Source organism: Chiloscyllium plagiosum, unplaced genomic scaffold, assembly GCF_037043375.1.
Source record: "Chiloscyllium plagiosum isolate Xiang-an unplaced genomic scaffold, Cpla_swu_hap1 HiC_scaffold_21, whole genome shotgun sequence".
In the NCBI taxonomy this organism is placed as follows: domain Eukaryota; kingdom Metazoa; phylum Chordata; class Chondrichthyes; order Orectolobiformes; family Hemiscylliidae; genus Chiloscyllium; species Chiloscyllium plagiosum.
The window spans coordinates 1,591,740-1,609,791 of record NW_028270159.1 but is presented as its reverse complement, the minus strand read 5'-3'; the positions used below and the strand labels follow the sequence as shown (position 1 = coordinate 1,609,791).

The following is an 18,052-nucleotide window of genomic DNA, read 5'->3' as shown; positions in this document are numbered from 1 at the left end:
TGACCGGTTATTTTTAACAATGACCCTCTAACCAACCAAAGGGACCATCCTCTTTACATTTACATTAGTCAAGGTCCCTCAATATCTTATATGTTTCATCCAGTTGGTTCTTTACACATCTACATTTTAGCAGATACAGCCTGCCTAACCTATCCTCCAAACACAACATGCCCATTCCAAGTATTAACCTAGTGAATAATCTCTGAACTGGTTCCCCCAATACATATACATCCTTCATTAAATAAGGAAAGCAATATTCTACACAGTACTCATACAGTCATAGAGATGTACAGCATGGAAACAGACCCTTCGGTCCAACCCGACCATGCCGACCAGATATCCTAAACCAATCTAGTCCACCTGCCAGCACCCAGCCCATATCCCTCCAAACCCTTCCTATTCATATACCCATCCAAATGCCTCCTAAATGTTGCAATTGTACTAGCCTCCACCACTTCCTCTGGCAGCTCATTCCATACACGTACCACTTTCTGTGTGAAAACGTTGCCCCATAGGTCCCTTTTACATCTTTCTCCTCTCACCCTAAACCTATGTCCTCCAGTTCTGGACTCCCCGAACCCAGGGAAAAGATTTTGCCTGTTTACCCTATCCATGCCCTTCATAATGTTTTAAAACTCTATAAGGTCATCCCTCAGCCTCCGACGCACCAGGGAAAACAGCCCCAGCCTGTTCTGCCTCTCCCTATAGCTCAAATTCTCCAACCCTGGCAACATCCTTGTATATCTTTTTTGAACCCTTTCAAGTTTCACAACATCTTTCCGATAGGAAGGAGACCAGAATTGCACACAATATTCCAACAGTGGCCTAACCAAAGTCCTGTACAGCTGCAACATGACCTCCCAACTCCTGTACTCAATACTCTGACCAATAAAGGAAAGCAGACCAAATGCCTTCTTCACTATCCTATCTACCTGCAACTCCACTTTCAAGGAACTATGAACCTGCAGTCCAAGGTCACTTTGTTTAGCAACACTCCCTTGGACCTTACTATTAAGTGTATAAGTCCTGCTAAGATTTGCTTTCCCAAAATGCAGCACCTTGCATTTATCTGAATTAAACTCCATCTGCCACTTCTCAGCCCATTGGCCCATCTGGTCAAGATCCTGTTGTAATCTGAAGTAACCTTCTTCACTGTCCGTGACACCTCCAATTTTGGTGTCATCTGCAAACTTACTAACTGTACCTCTTAGGATCGCATCCAAATCATTTATGTAAATGACAAAAAGTAGAGGGCCCAGCACTGATCCTTGTGGCACTCCACTGGTCACAGGCCTCCAGTCTGAAAAACAACCCTCCACCACCACCCTCTGTCTTCTACCTTTGAGCCAGTTCTGTATCCAAATGGCTAGTTCTCCCTGTATTCCATGAGATCTAACCTTGCTAACCAGTCTCCCATGGGGAACCTTGTCGAACGCCTTACTGAAGTCCATATAGATCACATCCACTGCTCTGTCCTCATCAATCGTCTTTGTTACTTCTTCAAAAAACTCAATCAAGTTTGTGAGACATGATTTCCCACACACAAAGCCATGTTGACTATCCCGAATCAGTCCTTGCCTTTCCAAATACATGTACATCCTATCCCTCAGGATTCCCTCCAACAACTTGCCTACCACCGAGGTCAGGCTCACTGGTCTATAATTCCCTGGCTTGTCTTTACCACCCTTCTTGAACAATGGCACCACGTTTACCAACCTCCAGTCTTTCGGCACCTCACCTGGGACTATCGATGATACAAATATCTCAGCAAGAGGCCCAGCAATCACTTCTCCACCTTCCCACTCAGTTCTAAGGTATACCTGATCAGGTCCTGGGGATTTATCCACCTTTACCTGTTTCAAGACATCCAGCATTTTCTCCTCTGTAATCTGGACATTTTGCAAGATGTCATCATCTATTTCCCTACAGTCTATATCTTCCATATCCTTTCCCACAGTAAATACTGATGCAAAATGCTCATTTAGTATGTCCCCCATTTTCTGCGGCTCCACACAAAGGCTGCCTTGCTGATCTTTGAGGGGCCCTATTCTCTAGGAGAAAGTGAGGACTGCAGATGCTGGAGATAAGAGCTGAAAATGTGTTGCTGGAAAAGCGCAGCAGGTCAGGCAGCATCCAAGGGGCAGGAGAATCGGCGTTTCGGGCATGAGCCCTTCTTCAGGAATGAGGAAAGTGTGCCAAGCAGGCTAAGATAAAAGGTAGGGAGGAGGGACTTGGGGGAGGGGTGTTGGAAATGTAGTAGGTGAAAGGAGGTTAAGGTGAGGGTGATAGGCCGGAGTGGGGGTGGGAGCGGAGAGGTCAGGAAGAAAATTGCAGGTTAGGAAGGTGGTGCTGAGTTCGAGGGTTGGGAATGAGACAAGGTGGGGGGAGGGGAAATGAGGAAACTGGAGAAATCTGAGTTCATCCCTTGTGGTTGGAGGGTTCCTAGGCGGAAGATGAGGCGCTCTTCCTCCAGCCGTTGTGTTGCTATGGTCTGGCGATGGAGGAGTTCAAAGACCTGCATGTCCTTGGTGGAGTGGGAGGGGGAGTTGAAGTGTTGAGCCACGGGGTGGTTGGTCCGGGTGTCCCAGAGGTGTTCTCTGAAACATTCCACAAGTCTATTCTCTCCCTAGTTGCCCTTTTGTCCTTAATGTATTTGTAAAACTCTTTGGATTCTCCTTAATTCTATTTGCCAAAGCTATCTCATGTCCCCATTTTTCCCTCCTGATTTCCCTCTTAAGTATACTCCTACTGCCTTTATACTCTTCTGAGGATTCACTCGATCTATCCTGTCTATACCTTACATATGCTTCCTTCTTTCTCTTAACCAAACCCTCAATTTCTTTAGTCAGCCAGCATTCCCTATATCTACCAGCCTTTCCTTTCACCCTGATAGGAATATACTTCTCTGGATTCTCGTTATCTCATTTCTGAAGGCTTCCCATTTTCCAGCCGTCCCTTAACCTGCGAACATCTGCCTCCAATCAGCTTTCAAAAGTTCTTGCCTAATACCGTCAAAATTGGCCTTTCTCCAATTTAGAACTTCAACTTTTAGATCTAGTCTGTCCTTTCCATAATTATTTTAAATCTAATAGAATAATGATTGCTGGCCCCAAAGTGCTCCCCCACTGACATCTCAGTCACTTGCCCTGCCTTATTTCCCAAGAGTAAGTCAAGTTTTGCACCTTCTCTAGTAGGTACATCCACATACTGAATCAGAAAATTGTCTTGTACACACTTAACAAATTCCTCTCCATCTAAGCCCTTAACACTATGGCAGTCCCAGTCGATGTTTGGAAAGTTAAAATCCCCTACCAAACCCACCCTATTATTCTTACAGATAGCTGAGATCGCCTTACAAGTTTGTTTCTCAATTTCCCTCTGACTATTGGGGGGTCTATAATACAATCCCAATAAGGTTATCATCCCTTTCTTATTTCTCAGTTCCACCCAAATAACTTGCCTGGGTGTATTTCTGGGAATATCCTCCCTCAGCACAGCTGTAATGCTATCCCTTATCAAAAATGCCACTCCCCTTCCTCTCTTGCCTCCCTTTTTATCCTTCCTGTAGCATTTGTATCCTGGAACATTAAGCTGCCAGTCCTGCCCATCTCTGAGCCATGTTTCTGTAATTGCTATGATATCCCAGTCGTTATGTCACCAATGCCCTGTGTAGCTGAAGCATAACCTCCTTACCTTTGTATTTGAGCCCATGCTGAGGCTGAGAGTTCAGGACGTTGGAGAAAAAGAAACACAAAAGAAAATAAAAAGGAAAAAAAGAAAAAGAAACGAACGGAGTGGATGAGTTTCGGCTGAAAAGTCCTACTCCACCACCTTCTTGGAACCCAGATTTTTTTGCATCATTAGCAAATTTAGCAACCATATCTTCAGGCCAAGTCATTTATATAAAATGTAAAAATTGAAACTCTGGCACTGATGCTGTGACACACTGCTTGTTACTTCTTTTCAACCATAACATTTTCCATTTATGCCTGTTCAGTTTCCTATTTACTAGCAAATCATCTATTCATCCCAGTGCAGAGGGTTTATTTTCTGCAATAATTTCTAATGTGACACCTTATCAAATTCTGGAAATTGAAGATTAGTTCATACACCTGTTTCCTTTTATTCACAGCATACATTACTTCCTCAAAGAACTCCAATAAATTGGTTAAATTTCTCTTTCACAAAACCATGTTGACTCCACCTATTAACCTTGAATTTTTAAGTCCCCTGCTTTAGCTTATGTTAGAATAGGTTCTAACATTTTCTCTGTGACAGACATCAAGCTAACACGCCTGAAGACTCTTGTCTTTTTCTCTCCCTTCAATGTTTTTTTTAAAACTTTTTTTTGAGTCATACAGCATAAGTTACATGCACTAACTTTAAATTGAAAGGAATCTTCCCTGAATATTGGGAACGTTGGACAATTAAAACTAATACATTAACTATCTCACCAACCATTCATTCTAAGACCCTTGGATGAAGTTGCAAGTCATGAAGTATATTTAAGACAGATTTTTAATCAGTAAATGAATCAAAGGGTATGGGAATAATGCAGTAAAGTGGCACTAAGGATTATCAGATCAGCCATAATCTCATTGAATGGCACAGCAGACTCGATAAGAATATAAATGGCCATTTGATTTATGTCTTATGGTCAAAATCTACACAGTAAAACAACCTGATATTTAAGTGAACCAAAGACTGGATTAATAGATACTCAATTATTATTCTGGTCCTAAAATTGGTGAAACAAAAAAAAAGAGAGAAACTAGGTCAGATGAATGCCAGAAGAGCTGCAATGATGAACAGTAATAGTGATATAACATTAGGACATGCATAGATGCTTTAGTAACTCTACGTACAAATTTGATGGTTATTATGAAGACAGCTGTTCCAATTGGTCCAGAGAAAACACCATAGCCCCAACGATCTTGATAGATTCGAACACTCAGAGTGAGCACTCCAAATATAACCAATGTAGACCTTTTTGGTTCCTCAAATTCTGCCAGTGCTAAATACCAAATAAGAAAACAAAAGGGCATTTATAGTTACTTATTATTTCATACAAATGAGTAAGCTATCTCGGAAATGCAATGGGTATTGTCTTAATAAGAAAGACAATTGAAACAACAGATGTTATAGAATCCACTGATTATCTTTATAATTCACTATCAGCTTTCTACTGTTTAACTTGTCAGCATTGAAGATGTTAACCTCAAATAACATTAATGGTCATGAAGAATCCATATCAGAATTTCATATATGCACAAGTAGACTTTTAACACACACGCTCTTTGATTTTGTACTCACTTCCACTGAGAAAGAAACTTGCCTCATGACATCCCATGGTAGATTTCATATCAGATTTTTAAACACATAAAAGAATCACAAATCTAAAGCTGCATCTGGGCTCTTGTGGTACGGTGGGAATATCTGTACCACTAAGTTAGGAGGCTCAGATTTAAGACTCACATGCTCCAGACGTATGTCATAATATTTCTGAACAGGTTGAACAGAAAATAGCTAAAGCTGTCACCATCACTGGGGTGCATGGCTACATGCTCAAAGCCACTAGCCACTTGTTTTCTTATGACACATGGGAAAATTATACAAAATGCAGCTTCTTCTTTCACTTGTCTGAAATGTCCATTTTTAAAATATTAACAATCTGATTCATAGGCAAAAGCATTGTCATGAGATTATTCCTGCGAGGTACAAAGGCTTGAACAGCCTCCTGTGTTGCATCATTTTATGATTCCACCTCAAATAATGAGTAACACATGCTATTTGATTTGGGTGGAATTAAATCAGAATCCAAAACCTTTGAAAGACATTACTGCCGAGTCGGTAATGGCATAGTGGTAATATCACTGGACTAGTAATGCAGAACCTCAGACTAATGTGTGCAAAATGGGTGCAAATCCTATGGTAAATTATGAAATTTGAAAATAAAAATCTGGAATAAAAAACTAGCCTACTGGCAACAATGTAATTATTGATACTGATTCTCAATTCAGATTCTACCAGGGTCACTCAGTTCCTGACTTGATTACAGCCATGATTCAAACATGGACAAAACAGCAGAATTTCAGTGAGGTGGGAGTGACTATCCCAAAACTCAAGGCTGTGTTTGACTCTGTAACATTAGAGTCTTGGCAAAACGAGAGTCAATGGGAATCAAGAGGAAGACTCTACACATGTTGCAGTTATACCTAACACAAATGAAGATGATTATGGTTTTGCAGGTCTCTCTCTCACCTTCAGGATGGTTCTGCAGGAGTTCCTCAGGGTAGTATCCAAGGCCCAACCGTCTCGGTAACCTCGTCAATGACTTTACCTCCATCATAAGGTCAGAAGAAGGGTTGTTCACAGATGATTGCATAGTGATCAACAACATTCATTTAGATACTGAGGTAGTCTATGTTCCTTCATACCACACAAGTGCCAGGCATTGAGCATATCCAACAAGGAAGAATATAATTGCCCCATCAGGTTCAATGGCATTGCCATCGCCAAATTCCCCATTATTAAAATCCTGGTAGTTCCATTGACCAGATACTAAACTGGTCTAGCCTTTTACATTTGTTGAGGATCTAAAATCTGAATACAGGCTGAAGTAACTAGTTGTAGTCAGAAACAACCATTTAATACATGCTCTTACTAACATAGGCAGCAATAAAATGGCTTCTTAATGCAACTAACATGACAAAATGGCTTCTAGGCTGCAAATTGACAATTCTGCTTAAAGCTGCATAAAATGGCTTTTAACCCGGCTAAAAGCTGAACTAACCATAGTCTGTCTCAACAAAGATTAGCAGACAATGCTTCCTTTACAACATAGAAATAACTAGACTAGATAAGACATTACTAGCCATCCTAACTGACCTTGCAAGTGCAGGTGCAGAGACTAGGTTTGCAAGATATTAGATCCCCCCACCCCGCCCCGTTAATGCCGTTCTTTCTCCCATTCCTCAGGATCCTGTTAGTTCGGCAACTGCAGCTCATCTTCAAACATATGCTGCTACTGTAGCCAAGCCTGTTCCCCCACCCCCTCCTCAGTTTACTAACTTTTAATACTAAACTAATACTTGCAGTCGACAAAAATCAAAATCTAACCAATCCTCTAAAAAACAACGCGCTCAACCATCAGAAACCCCATTGAGTTCCTCTTCGAGGACTCGAGAGACTAAATACATGCATCAGGCATGTTCCCAATGAGAGAACTGCCGAGCCCACGGGCTGGCACTCCCAGTCAAAACGCCACTATCCGTGTCTACTGTCCCTGGAAACCCCATGAAATTATGTCTATTCTCAGTAATGCACCAGACCGCCACAAGGCCCCTCAACGCCACAATTCAAGTTTATGATGGCACTGCCCAGGACCTTTGGGCCCTTATTCAACAAATCCTTACCTGTACTGAATACGCCCAGTTCACTGAATGCATTGGTTACAATGATTTCACTGCCCTCTCCAAAGCTGTAGCTCAGGATCAGCAGCAACAGGATGATATCCTTGCTGCTGCATCCGCCATACTGGTAAAACCTAATGATCTTACCAGTATTCTCGAACTTTGCCCTAAAAGTAAGGAGTCTGCTGAAGATTTCCTTGAACGCTTCCGAGAATGCTATGAGTCCTATTCTGGGGATCGAACCTTGAGTTTTCATGCTGACAATGCTCAATATAACTCCATGTTATTAAACTGTCTGCCGCCCTCTGTCACCACAGCAGTCAAGACAATCTGGACTTGGTTGACGCTAATGCTAATCAACTCCATCGTCCCTGGATCACCGCTTTGTGATCACTACCACATTGTGATCACTACACAATTCCTGAAGAAGGGCCTGTGCCCGAAACGTCGAATCTCCTGTTCCCTGGATGCTGCCTGACCTGCTGTGCTGTTCCAGCAATAAAGTTTCAACTTTGATCTCCAGCATCTGCAGACCTCACTTTCTCCTCGATCACTACCACATTACCCTGCAATCTAATGGGACAAGATCTGCTGTGTGCTTTTCAAGTTAAACTCGCCTGCTCCCCTGATGGTGTCCAACTTGATTCTAACTCCGTTGAGCGCCAACTGTACGTGTCCACTAAACCCCAATGGTGGTCACTTGACCCCCAAGAGTCTGGAAGTCACGTCACCCTTGCTTATGTTCGGACAGGCCAAGACAAATCCCTTAAAGATTTCTTCAGAGATTTGATTGGTACTGAATGGACTATACAGATCTTGGCTTGGGTCACTGGACCAGAAGGCAAAGCAGATTTCATTCCAATACGCTCTCACCTGTGGAAACAAGCAGAAATCTCAGCCCCTCACATCACCCGGAAGATTAATCTGCCTCATCACGCTAAGGACTGGGCCCCTTGGTCCACCGTATAGTCACCAGGGCTGGCCAACACTGCTATCAGCTGCAAACATTCCAAAGAGGGATGACTATCCTCTACTATCCAACTCCTACTTCAAACAATGCCACACTCCGGCACCATGAAGGTTGGGATATCCTTGAGTTAGTCCATCCAGAAGACTGAGTCGAAACACCCTCCCATGTTGGACTCACGGATTGCAAACCCATTCAGATCGCTCTAAAACCAAAATGTTACTCAACCATCCATCCGCCAATATCCGCTGAAACAACAAGCGATACCGAGCCTTACTGTTTAAATTGATGATTTTCTCCACCAAAGCATTCTGCTCCCTTGCCAATCATCCTGTAACATTCCAATTATAGCTGTCCCAAAACCTGGCAAGACAGACCAGTATAGACTGGTTTAAGACTTAAGAGCTATCAACGCCATCTTGCAGCCTCTTCATGCCCTGGTCCTAAATCCAGCATATATTCTAGCCCTCAGAAGCTAAATGTTTTGCTGTTGTTGACCTGCAACATGCCTTTTTTCTCTGTCTCTTCATGAAGACAGTCAGTACCTTATCGCCTTTACCTTTAATGGACAGCAGCTGACATGGACTTGACTACCTCAAGGGATCATACACTCTCTAACCCTTTTCTCTCAGGTCTTATAGAGAAACAATTGCAGTCTCTAAACCTCACAGGTGGATCTGCACTGATACAATACATAGACGACCTCTTTGTTGCCAGTCTGGATGAAGAATCCAACCACTCTGATGTCGTCCTCCTCCTCCTCAACGATCTGAAATGCCTGGGCTATGTAGTCTCTCTGAAAAAGGTTCCATTGCACAACGTCAGGTAAAGTTTTTAGGTTTCATCCTGTCTGCTGACTCACGTTCTTTTGAACAGACGTGCATCACTCCTATTGTCAACTTCCCAGTCCCAACAATTGGGAAACATGTATGCCAGTGGTTGGGCATGGTCAATATCTGCCAACAATGGATTCCCAACGCTGCCCTCCTCTTTAAGATGTTGACCCCATTTACCTCGTATGAAGGTACCTTTGACCTCTCCTCAGAGGCAAAACAAGCCTTCGATGAGCTTAAGCAAGCCTTATCACAAGCTCCCGCTTTGGAAAGACCACTCTATGACAGATCCTTCCAACTGTACTGCACTATTCTAGATGACTGTGTTTCCTCAGTTCTCACTCAACTACATAGAGATCGACACCGCCCAGTTGTCTATTTCTGTACTAAACTTTATTCTGTTGCTTTAGGACACCCTGTTGCACTCAAATCCTAACCGCTTTTGAGAACATGACTGAAGAGCTTCTGTGCAGAGTTTCCTCATTTCCCCTCCCCCCACCTTGTCTCAGTCAAATCCCTCGAACTCAGCCTTCCTAACCTGCAATCATCTTCCTGACCTCTCCGCCCCCACCCCACTCCGGCCTATCACCCTCACCTTGACCTCCCTCCACCTATCGCATTTCCAAAGCCCCTCCCCCAAGTCCCTCCTCCCTACCTTTTATCTTAGCCTGCTGGACACACTTTCTTCATTCCTGAAGAAGGGCTTATGCCCGAAACGTCGATTCTCCTGTTCCTTGGATGCTGCCTGACCTGCTGCGCTTTTCCAGCAACACATTTTCAGCTCATGTAGTAATTGCCCTGTTGGGACAATTGCAAACTCAACATTTGACTACTGCTCACCAAAACCATTATGAGGTTTACCTCAACAATCCCTGACTGACCTTTAAGTACTGTACCACCATTAATCCTGCCGATTTCTTTGCACATCCCCCTTCACCCTTATCCGTTCCTGATCATGATTGTTTTCTCCTCATCAATGAGGACATTCAAATTTATCCAGATCTTTCGGATGCCCCTATCTCAGACCCTGATATCAATATGTTCACTAATGGTAGTTCCTCTACTGACCATACAGGTTGATGACCATGGCTCTGTCCTAGAGTCTGCTGCCTTTGAGACTCCTTTTCCTGCCCAACAAGCTGAGCTTTTTGCTCTGATCTGTGCCTGCATCCTTGGGATGGGTCTTTGTATTAACTTTAAAATTAACTCCCCATATGAATTTGGGGTTATACATGATTTTGGACAACTCTGAAAAAACAGAGGGTTTTTCACATTATCTGGTACTCCTATTCCCCACTGCCAGCTTGTCTCAGATCTTTTAACAGTGCTCCTGCTCCCAAAACAGGTTTAGATTAGATTAGATTACTTTACACTGTGGAAACAGGCCCTTCGGCCCAACAAGTCCACACTTACCCGCCGAAGCGCAACCCACCCATACCCCTACATTTACCCCTTACCTAACACTACAGACAATTTAGCATGGCCAATTCACCTGACCTGCACATCTTTGGACTGTGGGAGGAAACCGGAGCACCCGGAGGAAACCCACGCAGACACGGGGAGAATGTGCAAACTCCACACAGTCAGTCGCTGAGGCGGGAATTGAACCCGGGTCTCTGGTGCTGTGAGGCAGCAGTGCTAACCACTGTGCCACCGTTTCTGTTATCAAATGTGCTGCCCATACTACTGGCCAATCCCCTGTCGGCATTGGTAACCGTGCTGCTGATGAGACTGCAAAATAAGTCTCTCGTGGCCATTTAATGATTGTGCCTAAAATGATGAGCCAGACTGAAAGCTCCGACGAGAGTGGGTCAACCTCGGTCAAACTATGCCAACCATTAAGATGTTGTTACCTTACAGTGGGACACCTCTGATTCTGAAAAGCAGTTGTGGTCCAAAGCCGGCTGTTATTGTAATCCTATTACTACACTATGGACTACTCCGGCTGGACAGATTTGTATGTCTGATGCTCTTGCTTTATGGGTCATTGATTGTCTCCACAATGCTACATATTGTGGTGCTTGTTCGACATCTGACCTCCTTTTGATCACCTGGTGGCGCCCTTGCCTCCAGCAGATGGCCCAATGCGTTAATGCTCGATGTCTCACCTGCCAAGAACACAACCGGACAAGGGTGGGACAGACAACCCTCCCTGAAGGGCCCTGCCAAACCCTGCAAAGGTGTCAGCACAATAAGTATGTTTTGGTCATGGTTGAAGCTTACCCTACTTCAAATGCTGCTGCCAAAACTGTTGTAAATATCTTACTTAAGGAGATTATTCCCTGCTTTGGTATTCCCTTTTGCCTGTGTCTGACAATGGTTCTCATTTTATTGGTGATATTAATGAAGAATGATGCTCTCACTTTGGAATATGCTGCCAACTTCATTATGGTTATCGTCCACAGGTTGCAGGGCTCGTGGAGTGTTGTTACCAGACTCTGAAAACTAAATTTACCAGATTGACTTCTGAGACAGGGTCCTTCATGGGTCAGGTTATTGCCTCTGGTTTTGTTCCACCTACAATGTGGGTAAAACTAACTAGTCCCCAGCCGAAATAGTCCAAGGTCGAGCTTTCCACACACCTTGGGATGATGCCTCCTCCTCTATTCACTTCCACCACATGACTGTCCTCCTATTTCCTCTCCTTGACTAAAATTTTGCGAGGTCTTCACTCCCAAGTCCGTGCTGCTCACGAGAAACTCTCCTCCCTTGACAGTGTTCCCACTGTTGAACCAGGCTCTTTCTTTCTCATCAAGAATTGGACACGCCGTGGTCTCCAACCTCGATGGGAAGGACTATTCCAGGTCCTCCTCACTACCCCGACTGCTGTTAAGGCGGCCAGACACTCTGCCTGGGTTCATCGCAATCATTGGAAGGTAATTGTACGATTCCAAGGGGGGAGATGATGGAGCTGAAGACGACGGGGAACTGAGAGAGGAACCGGAATCAAACCAGACAACTAAGATACAGCTGCATGTTTCGAATAGTAATTCTTCGTCTGTTTTAGATATCCCAATCCTTGCTCCAGAAATGACCATTATGATGAAGATCGAACTTACCCTGCTATATGGACTCGTCATTGCCAGCATTGGTGCTCAAGAAGGGACTGTTTACCCATGTGATCCTGAGCAACCAGAGACTGTGTACCACTTATGCCGGAAAGATGTCCTTGTGTGCCGAAAAACTGATTCCTTTGATGCATGGAACGTTAACAAGAATGACTATCGCAACGGTCAACTGCATCAAGAGGATCGGACAGTTCAGTTACAGAACAAGTCTAAATGGTTCTTACCCTGTCAAGGTGTTGTGTACCAGTTTGATTTCAGTTGTGCTATGGGCAGCCCTGGTAAGCCTTGTCCCCATTCAAATAGGTCTAAATCTGCACGCCGCAAAAGAGAAACGGGGAAAATATTATCTTTTACTAACAATATGTTTCTTCAAAGTCAAAATAAAATATTTGGTTGGGACAAAGTGGTCTGTTATGCCTTTACATCACAAAAGACTCTTTGACCCCTTTCCCCTTCCCGAAACCCAACGAAGGAGTATGGAATGCTTCTAAGGCATTTACCGGGCATAATTCCTGAAGAAGGGCTTATGCCCGAAACGTCGATTCTCGTGCTCCTTGGATGCTGCCTGACCTGCTGCGTTTTCCAGCAACACATTTTTCAGCTAGTATTTTTTCAGTCAAGGCAAAGCAACCAACTTCCTTGTCCTTGATGAAATAGGTACTCCCCATACTTTTCCCGCCTACTATTCCCTGTCCAATTACCTGGGAATGGAAATGGGATTGGAGTTTCCCTGTCAAACGTTCAGTCTCACCCGAATTCTACGCACATTGGAGAGATGCTAGGGCTTTGGGCACCATTAAAACTCAGTCTGTGGGGTACACATTTCTTAGTGATTTTTCCTTAGGAGGGTCTGCAGGCATTATTAGCCATCAAAACCGAAATGATCTCATTTGCGGCCTCACCCTCTTGGACAACAAGACAGCCGTGGCCTTACCAGGAGTTAAGGACATGCTGTCAGAATTACACCTATTTTCCCAACAAAACTGGTATGCCCTCGACTACCTACTCGAGAAGGAAGGTGGGGTTTGCATCATAGTTAAAGGCAAATGCATGATGGGGGTTACTGGCCTCATCGAGAATATTAGGAGAAAGTGAGGACTGCAGATGCTGGAGATCAGAGCTGAAAATGTGTTGCTGGAAAAGCGCAGCAGGTCAGGCAGCATCCAAGGAGCAGGAGAATCAACGATTCAGGCATGAGCTCTTCTTCAGGACAGAAGGGCTCATGCCCGAAACATCGATTCTCCTGCTCCTTGGATGCTGCCTGACCTGCTGCGCTTTTCCAGCAACACATTTTCAGCTCATTGAGAATATTACCAGTCATATAGAAAACATCCGCACCTTCGTCGGTCAAATGACAGAAGGCGTGGGATGGGGAGATTGGGGCTTTGGCTCATGATACAACTGGTTGATAAATCTGGCTATGTATATTGGTATTGGTTTAGTTTGTCTCTTTGCTGGCATTGCTATTGTTTAATGTGTAATTGCTAAGCTAATAACTTCTGTTGACAGCATCGGTTCACACCAGAAAATGCTTCTTCTCCATCCAACTGAAGATGAGGAGGTGCGATTGCCTACCCCTACTTCCTCCCCAGATGAGAAGGAAGTATGGCGTTGTCTCGCATCCATTTGATTGGACTGATCTAATCTATGCTCTCCCATCCTATGGTGTGGTCATGGAATGACCAAAGAGGGGAGATGAGCATCTGAAATCTGAACACGGGCTGTAATCAAGAATAACCATTTAATACATACTCTTACTAACATAGGCAGCAATAAAATGGCTTTTTAATGCAAATAACATGACAAAATGGCTTCTCAGTTGCAAATTGGCAATTCTGCTTAAAGCTGCATAAAATGGCTTTTAACCTGCTAAAGCTGCATAATTGACATGACCGCAGTCTGACTCTACAGAGATTAGCAGACAATGCTTCCTTTACAGCGTAGAAATAACTAGACTAGATAAGACATTACTAGCCATCCTAACTGACCTTGCAAGTGCAGGTGCAGAGACTTGGTTTGCAAGATAGGAGGAATTGGATGTTGGAAAATAAGGTTGGTTCCCAGGAAATATCATTGTGCCAAGTTGCTGTCAATAATGTCCTTTCTTTAAAATTGATTGGTAATTGTTTGAATGTGCTCTGTGATTATGGCCTGCATACTTCTCAAAAAAAAGTATAAAAATGTCTTTGTCTTAAGCCGCATGCGCAGTTTCTCTGAGCAACATGGAAGTGTTTAACCTCTGTGTAACTGGACAACCTGTGCCCGGCCAAGATTGAATAAAGTGTGAAATCTTACAGAACCAGACCGAATTGCTAGTGTTTATTGACTGATCGTGGAACTGAGAGATTCCTCCCATGGGTCAAGATCTTCGCTGTGACGAAACAAACAAATCAGAGGCTAGGAGTCCTGCAGTGAGCAACATACCTCTCAACTCCCGAAGTCTGTTCACATCTACAAAGCACAAGTCAGGAGAGTGATGAAATACTCTCCACTTGCCTGGATGAGTACAGCTGTGACAACAGAAGTTTGACATCAGAACAAAGCAGCTGGTTGACTGATCCCACATCATAAACTTTCATTCCCCCAACACCAATGTTCGGTAACAGCAGTGTGTACTGTCTACAAGACGCACCACCAAAAATTCTCCAAAGCTTCTGAGAAAGCAACTTCCGAACCCATGAACACTATCATCTAGGAAGGACAAGGGATTGATTAAGAGGGGAAGATTAAGTGTGAGAGTAAGCTTGCAGGGAAAGTACAAACTGATTATAAAAGATTGTGATGAGGAAAAGATCAGTGAAGACAACACAGGTCTTTTACTGTCAGAAACAGAAGTTATACTGGGGAATAAGGAGATGGCAAACCAACTGAATACATAGTTTGGGTTCCGTCTTTGCAACAGAAGACACAAATAACATACCAAAAATATTGGGGTGGGGGAGGGGCTACATAGTGGAGACTGTTTAAGGAACAGTTGTTGCGAGTGATGCATAAATGTGTTCTTCTGAGACAGGCAAGAAGGAGTAAGATAAAGGAACCTTGGATGACGAGAGCGGAGGAGCTTCTCGTCAAAAGAAAGAAGGCAGCTTATGCAAGGTGGAGGAAGCAAGGGTCTTGCTCAGCTCTAGAGGATTATGGGCAGACAAGGAAGGACCTCAAAAATGGTCTGAGAAGAGCCCGGAGGGGGCACGAAAAAGGCTTGGCGGAAGGATTAGGGAGAATCCAAAGGCATTTTACACGTATGTGAGGAATAAGAAAATGATCAAAGAAAGAGTAGGGCCGATCAGGGATAGCATAGGGAACTCGAGTATAGAGTCTGAGGAGGTAGGGGAAGCCCTAAATGAGTTTTTTGCTTCTGTCTTTACTAAAGAAAAGGACCTTGTAGTGAATGAAACCATTGAGGAGCAGGTAAGCATGCTGGAACGGATAGAGATTAAGGAAGCTGATGTGCTGAAAATTTTGACAAACATTAAGATTGACAAGTTGCCAGGGCCAGACCAGATTTGACCTTGGCTGCTTTGAGAAGTGAGAAATGTGATTGCTTCGCCTCTTGCGAAGATCTTTGCATCCTCCCTCTCCACTGGAGTCGTACCTGAAGACTGGAGGGAGGCAAATGTAATTCCTCTGTTCATGAAAGGAAATAGGGAAATCCCCGGCATTTACAGACCAGTCAGTCTCACGCCTGTCGTCTGCAAGGTGTTAGAAAGGATTTTGAGGGATAGGATTTATGACCATCTGGAAAAGCATGGCTTAATTAAATGCAGTCAGCATGGCTTTGTGAGGGGCAAGTCATGCCTCACAAATCTTATTAAGTTCTTTGAGGATGTTACTAGACAAGTTGATGAGGGTCGAGCGGTGGATGTGGTGTATATGGACTTCAGCAAGGCATTTGATAAGGTTCCCCATGGTAGGCTTGTTCAGAAGGTCAGGAGGAATGGGATACAGGGAAATTTAGCTGTCTGCATACAGAATTGGCTGGTTGACAGAAGACAACGAGTGGTAGTGGAAGGAAAGTATTCTGCCTGGAAATCAGTGGTGAGTGGTGTTCCACAGGGCTCTGTTCTTGGGCCTCTACTCTTTGTCATTTTTATTAATGACTTAGATGAGGAGATTGAAGGATGAGTTAGTAAGTTTGCAGACGACACAAAGGTTAGAGGTCTCGTTGACAGTATAGAGGACTGTTGTAGGCTGCAGCGTGACATTGACAGGATGCAGAGATGGGCTGAGAGGTAGCAGATGGAGTTCAACCTGGATATATGTGAAGTGATGCATTTTGGAATATCGAACTTGAAAGTTGAGTACAGGATTAAAGACAGGATTCTTGGCAATGTGGAGGAACAGCGGGATCCTAGTGTGGAGGTACATAGATCCCTTAAAATTGCCATCCAAGTGGACATGGTTGTTAAGAAAGTATATGGTGTTTTGGCTTTCATTAACAGGGGGACTGAGTTTAAGAGCCGTGAGATCTTGTTGCAGCTCTATAAAACTTTGGTTAGACCGCACTTGAAATACTGTGTCCAGTTCTGGTCGCCCTATTATAGGAAAGATGTGGATGCTTTGGAGAGGGTTCAGAGGAGGTTTACCAGGATGCTGCCTGGAATGGAGGGCTTAAGTTATGCAGAGAGGTTGACTGAGCTCGGACTTTTTTCATTGGAAAGAAGGAAGAGAGGGGACCTAATTGAGGTGTACAAGATAATGAGATGCATAGATAGAGTTGATAGCCAGAGACGTTTTCCCAGGGCAGAAATTGTTAACACGAGGGGTCATAGTTTTAAGCTGTTTGGTGGAAAATATAGAGGGGACTTCAGAGGTGGTGGGTTCTTTACGCAGAGAGTTGAGAGAGCATGGAACGTGTTGCCAGCAGCAGTTGTGGAAGCAAGGTCATTGGGGATATTTAAGAGACTGCTGGACATGCATATGGTCACAGAAATTTGAGGGTTCGTACATTACGTTTACCTTACATGAGGATCAATGGTCGGCACAACATCATGGGCTGAAGGGCCTGTTCAGTGCTGTACTGTTCTATTTCGAAGCTCCTTGGAGCTGCCTGAACTGCTGTGCTCTTCCAGCACCACTAATCCAGAATCTGGTTTCCAGCATCTGCAGTCATTATTTTTACCTATGTTCTATAGTGTCTAGTGCAGGAAAATGGACAAATTGATCGGATTAAAGACCAATAAATCCCCAGGGTCTGATAACATACATCCCAAAATACTTAGAAAGTGGGCCAAGAAATAGCAAATGCATTGGTGGTCATCTTTCAAGATGCTACAGCCTCTGGAACAATTCCTATGGATTGGAGGATAGCTAATGTAATCCCACAATTTAAAAAAGAGAAAACAGAATTATAGACTGGTTAGCCTAATGTTGGTAATGGGGAAAATGCTAGATTTATTATAAAAGATTTAATAGCTGAATACTTGGAAAACAGTGGCAGAGTCCAGTAAAGTCAGTGAAATAACTGCACAGAGGCAAATATCCATCCTCAAGTCACCTTTACTTATATGTGCACAATACATTGGCTCTGACCAGCCAGCTCAAAGCCAGTCCTTAGACTGAGTAGACTTTCTGAATCTCCTCTTTATATCTGCCAGGGCTCCATGGCAGACCCAGGTTAATAATCCCAATCAAGGATCTCATAGTCAATGAGATCTGGTTTCAATCACTACAGCGAGTATGGATTTCCAAAACGGAACTTATTCTTGACAAATCTGCTAGAATTTTTCGAGGATCTAATTAGTAGAGTTGATAAGGGAGAGCAAGTGGATGTGG

The 18,052-nt window shown here is 43.7% G+C and overlaps 1 protein-coding gene across 3 annotated transcripts in view; it reads right to left on the bottom strand.

Moving 5' to 3' along the window:
* mymk (myomaker, myoblast fusion factor) overlaps positions 1–18,052 on the bottom strand; it is a 96,663-nt gene that overhangs the window by 69,070 nt on the left and 9,541 nt on the right. For all 3 annotated transcript variants that reach the window (XR_015760769.1, XR_015760770.1, XM_043719750.2), the window contains exon 4: positions 4,866–5,014. Coding sequence is in view for 1 of the 3 variants with exons in the window: in XM_043719750.2 (XP_043575685.1) it covers positions 4,866–5,014 (149 nt within the window). In the remaining 2 variants the exon portion in view is untranslated. The remainder of the gene's footprint in view (positions 1–4,865; positions 5,015–18,052) is intronic.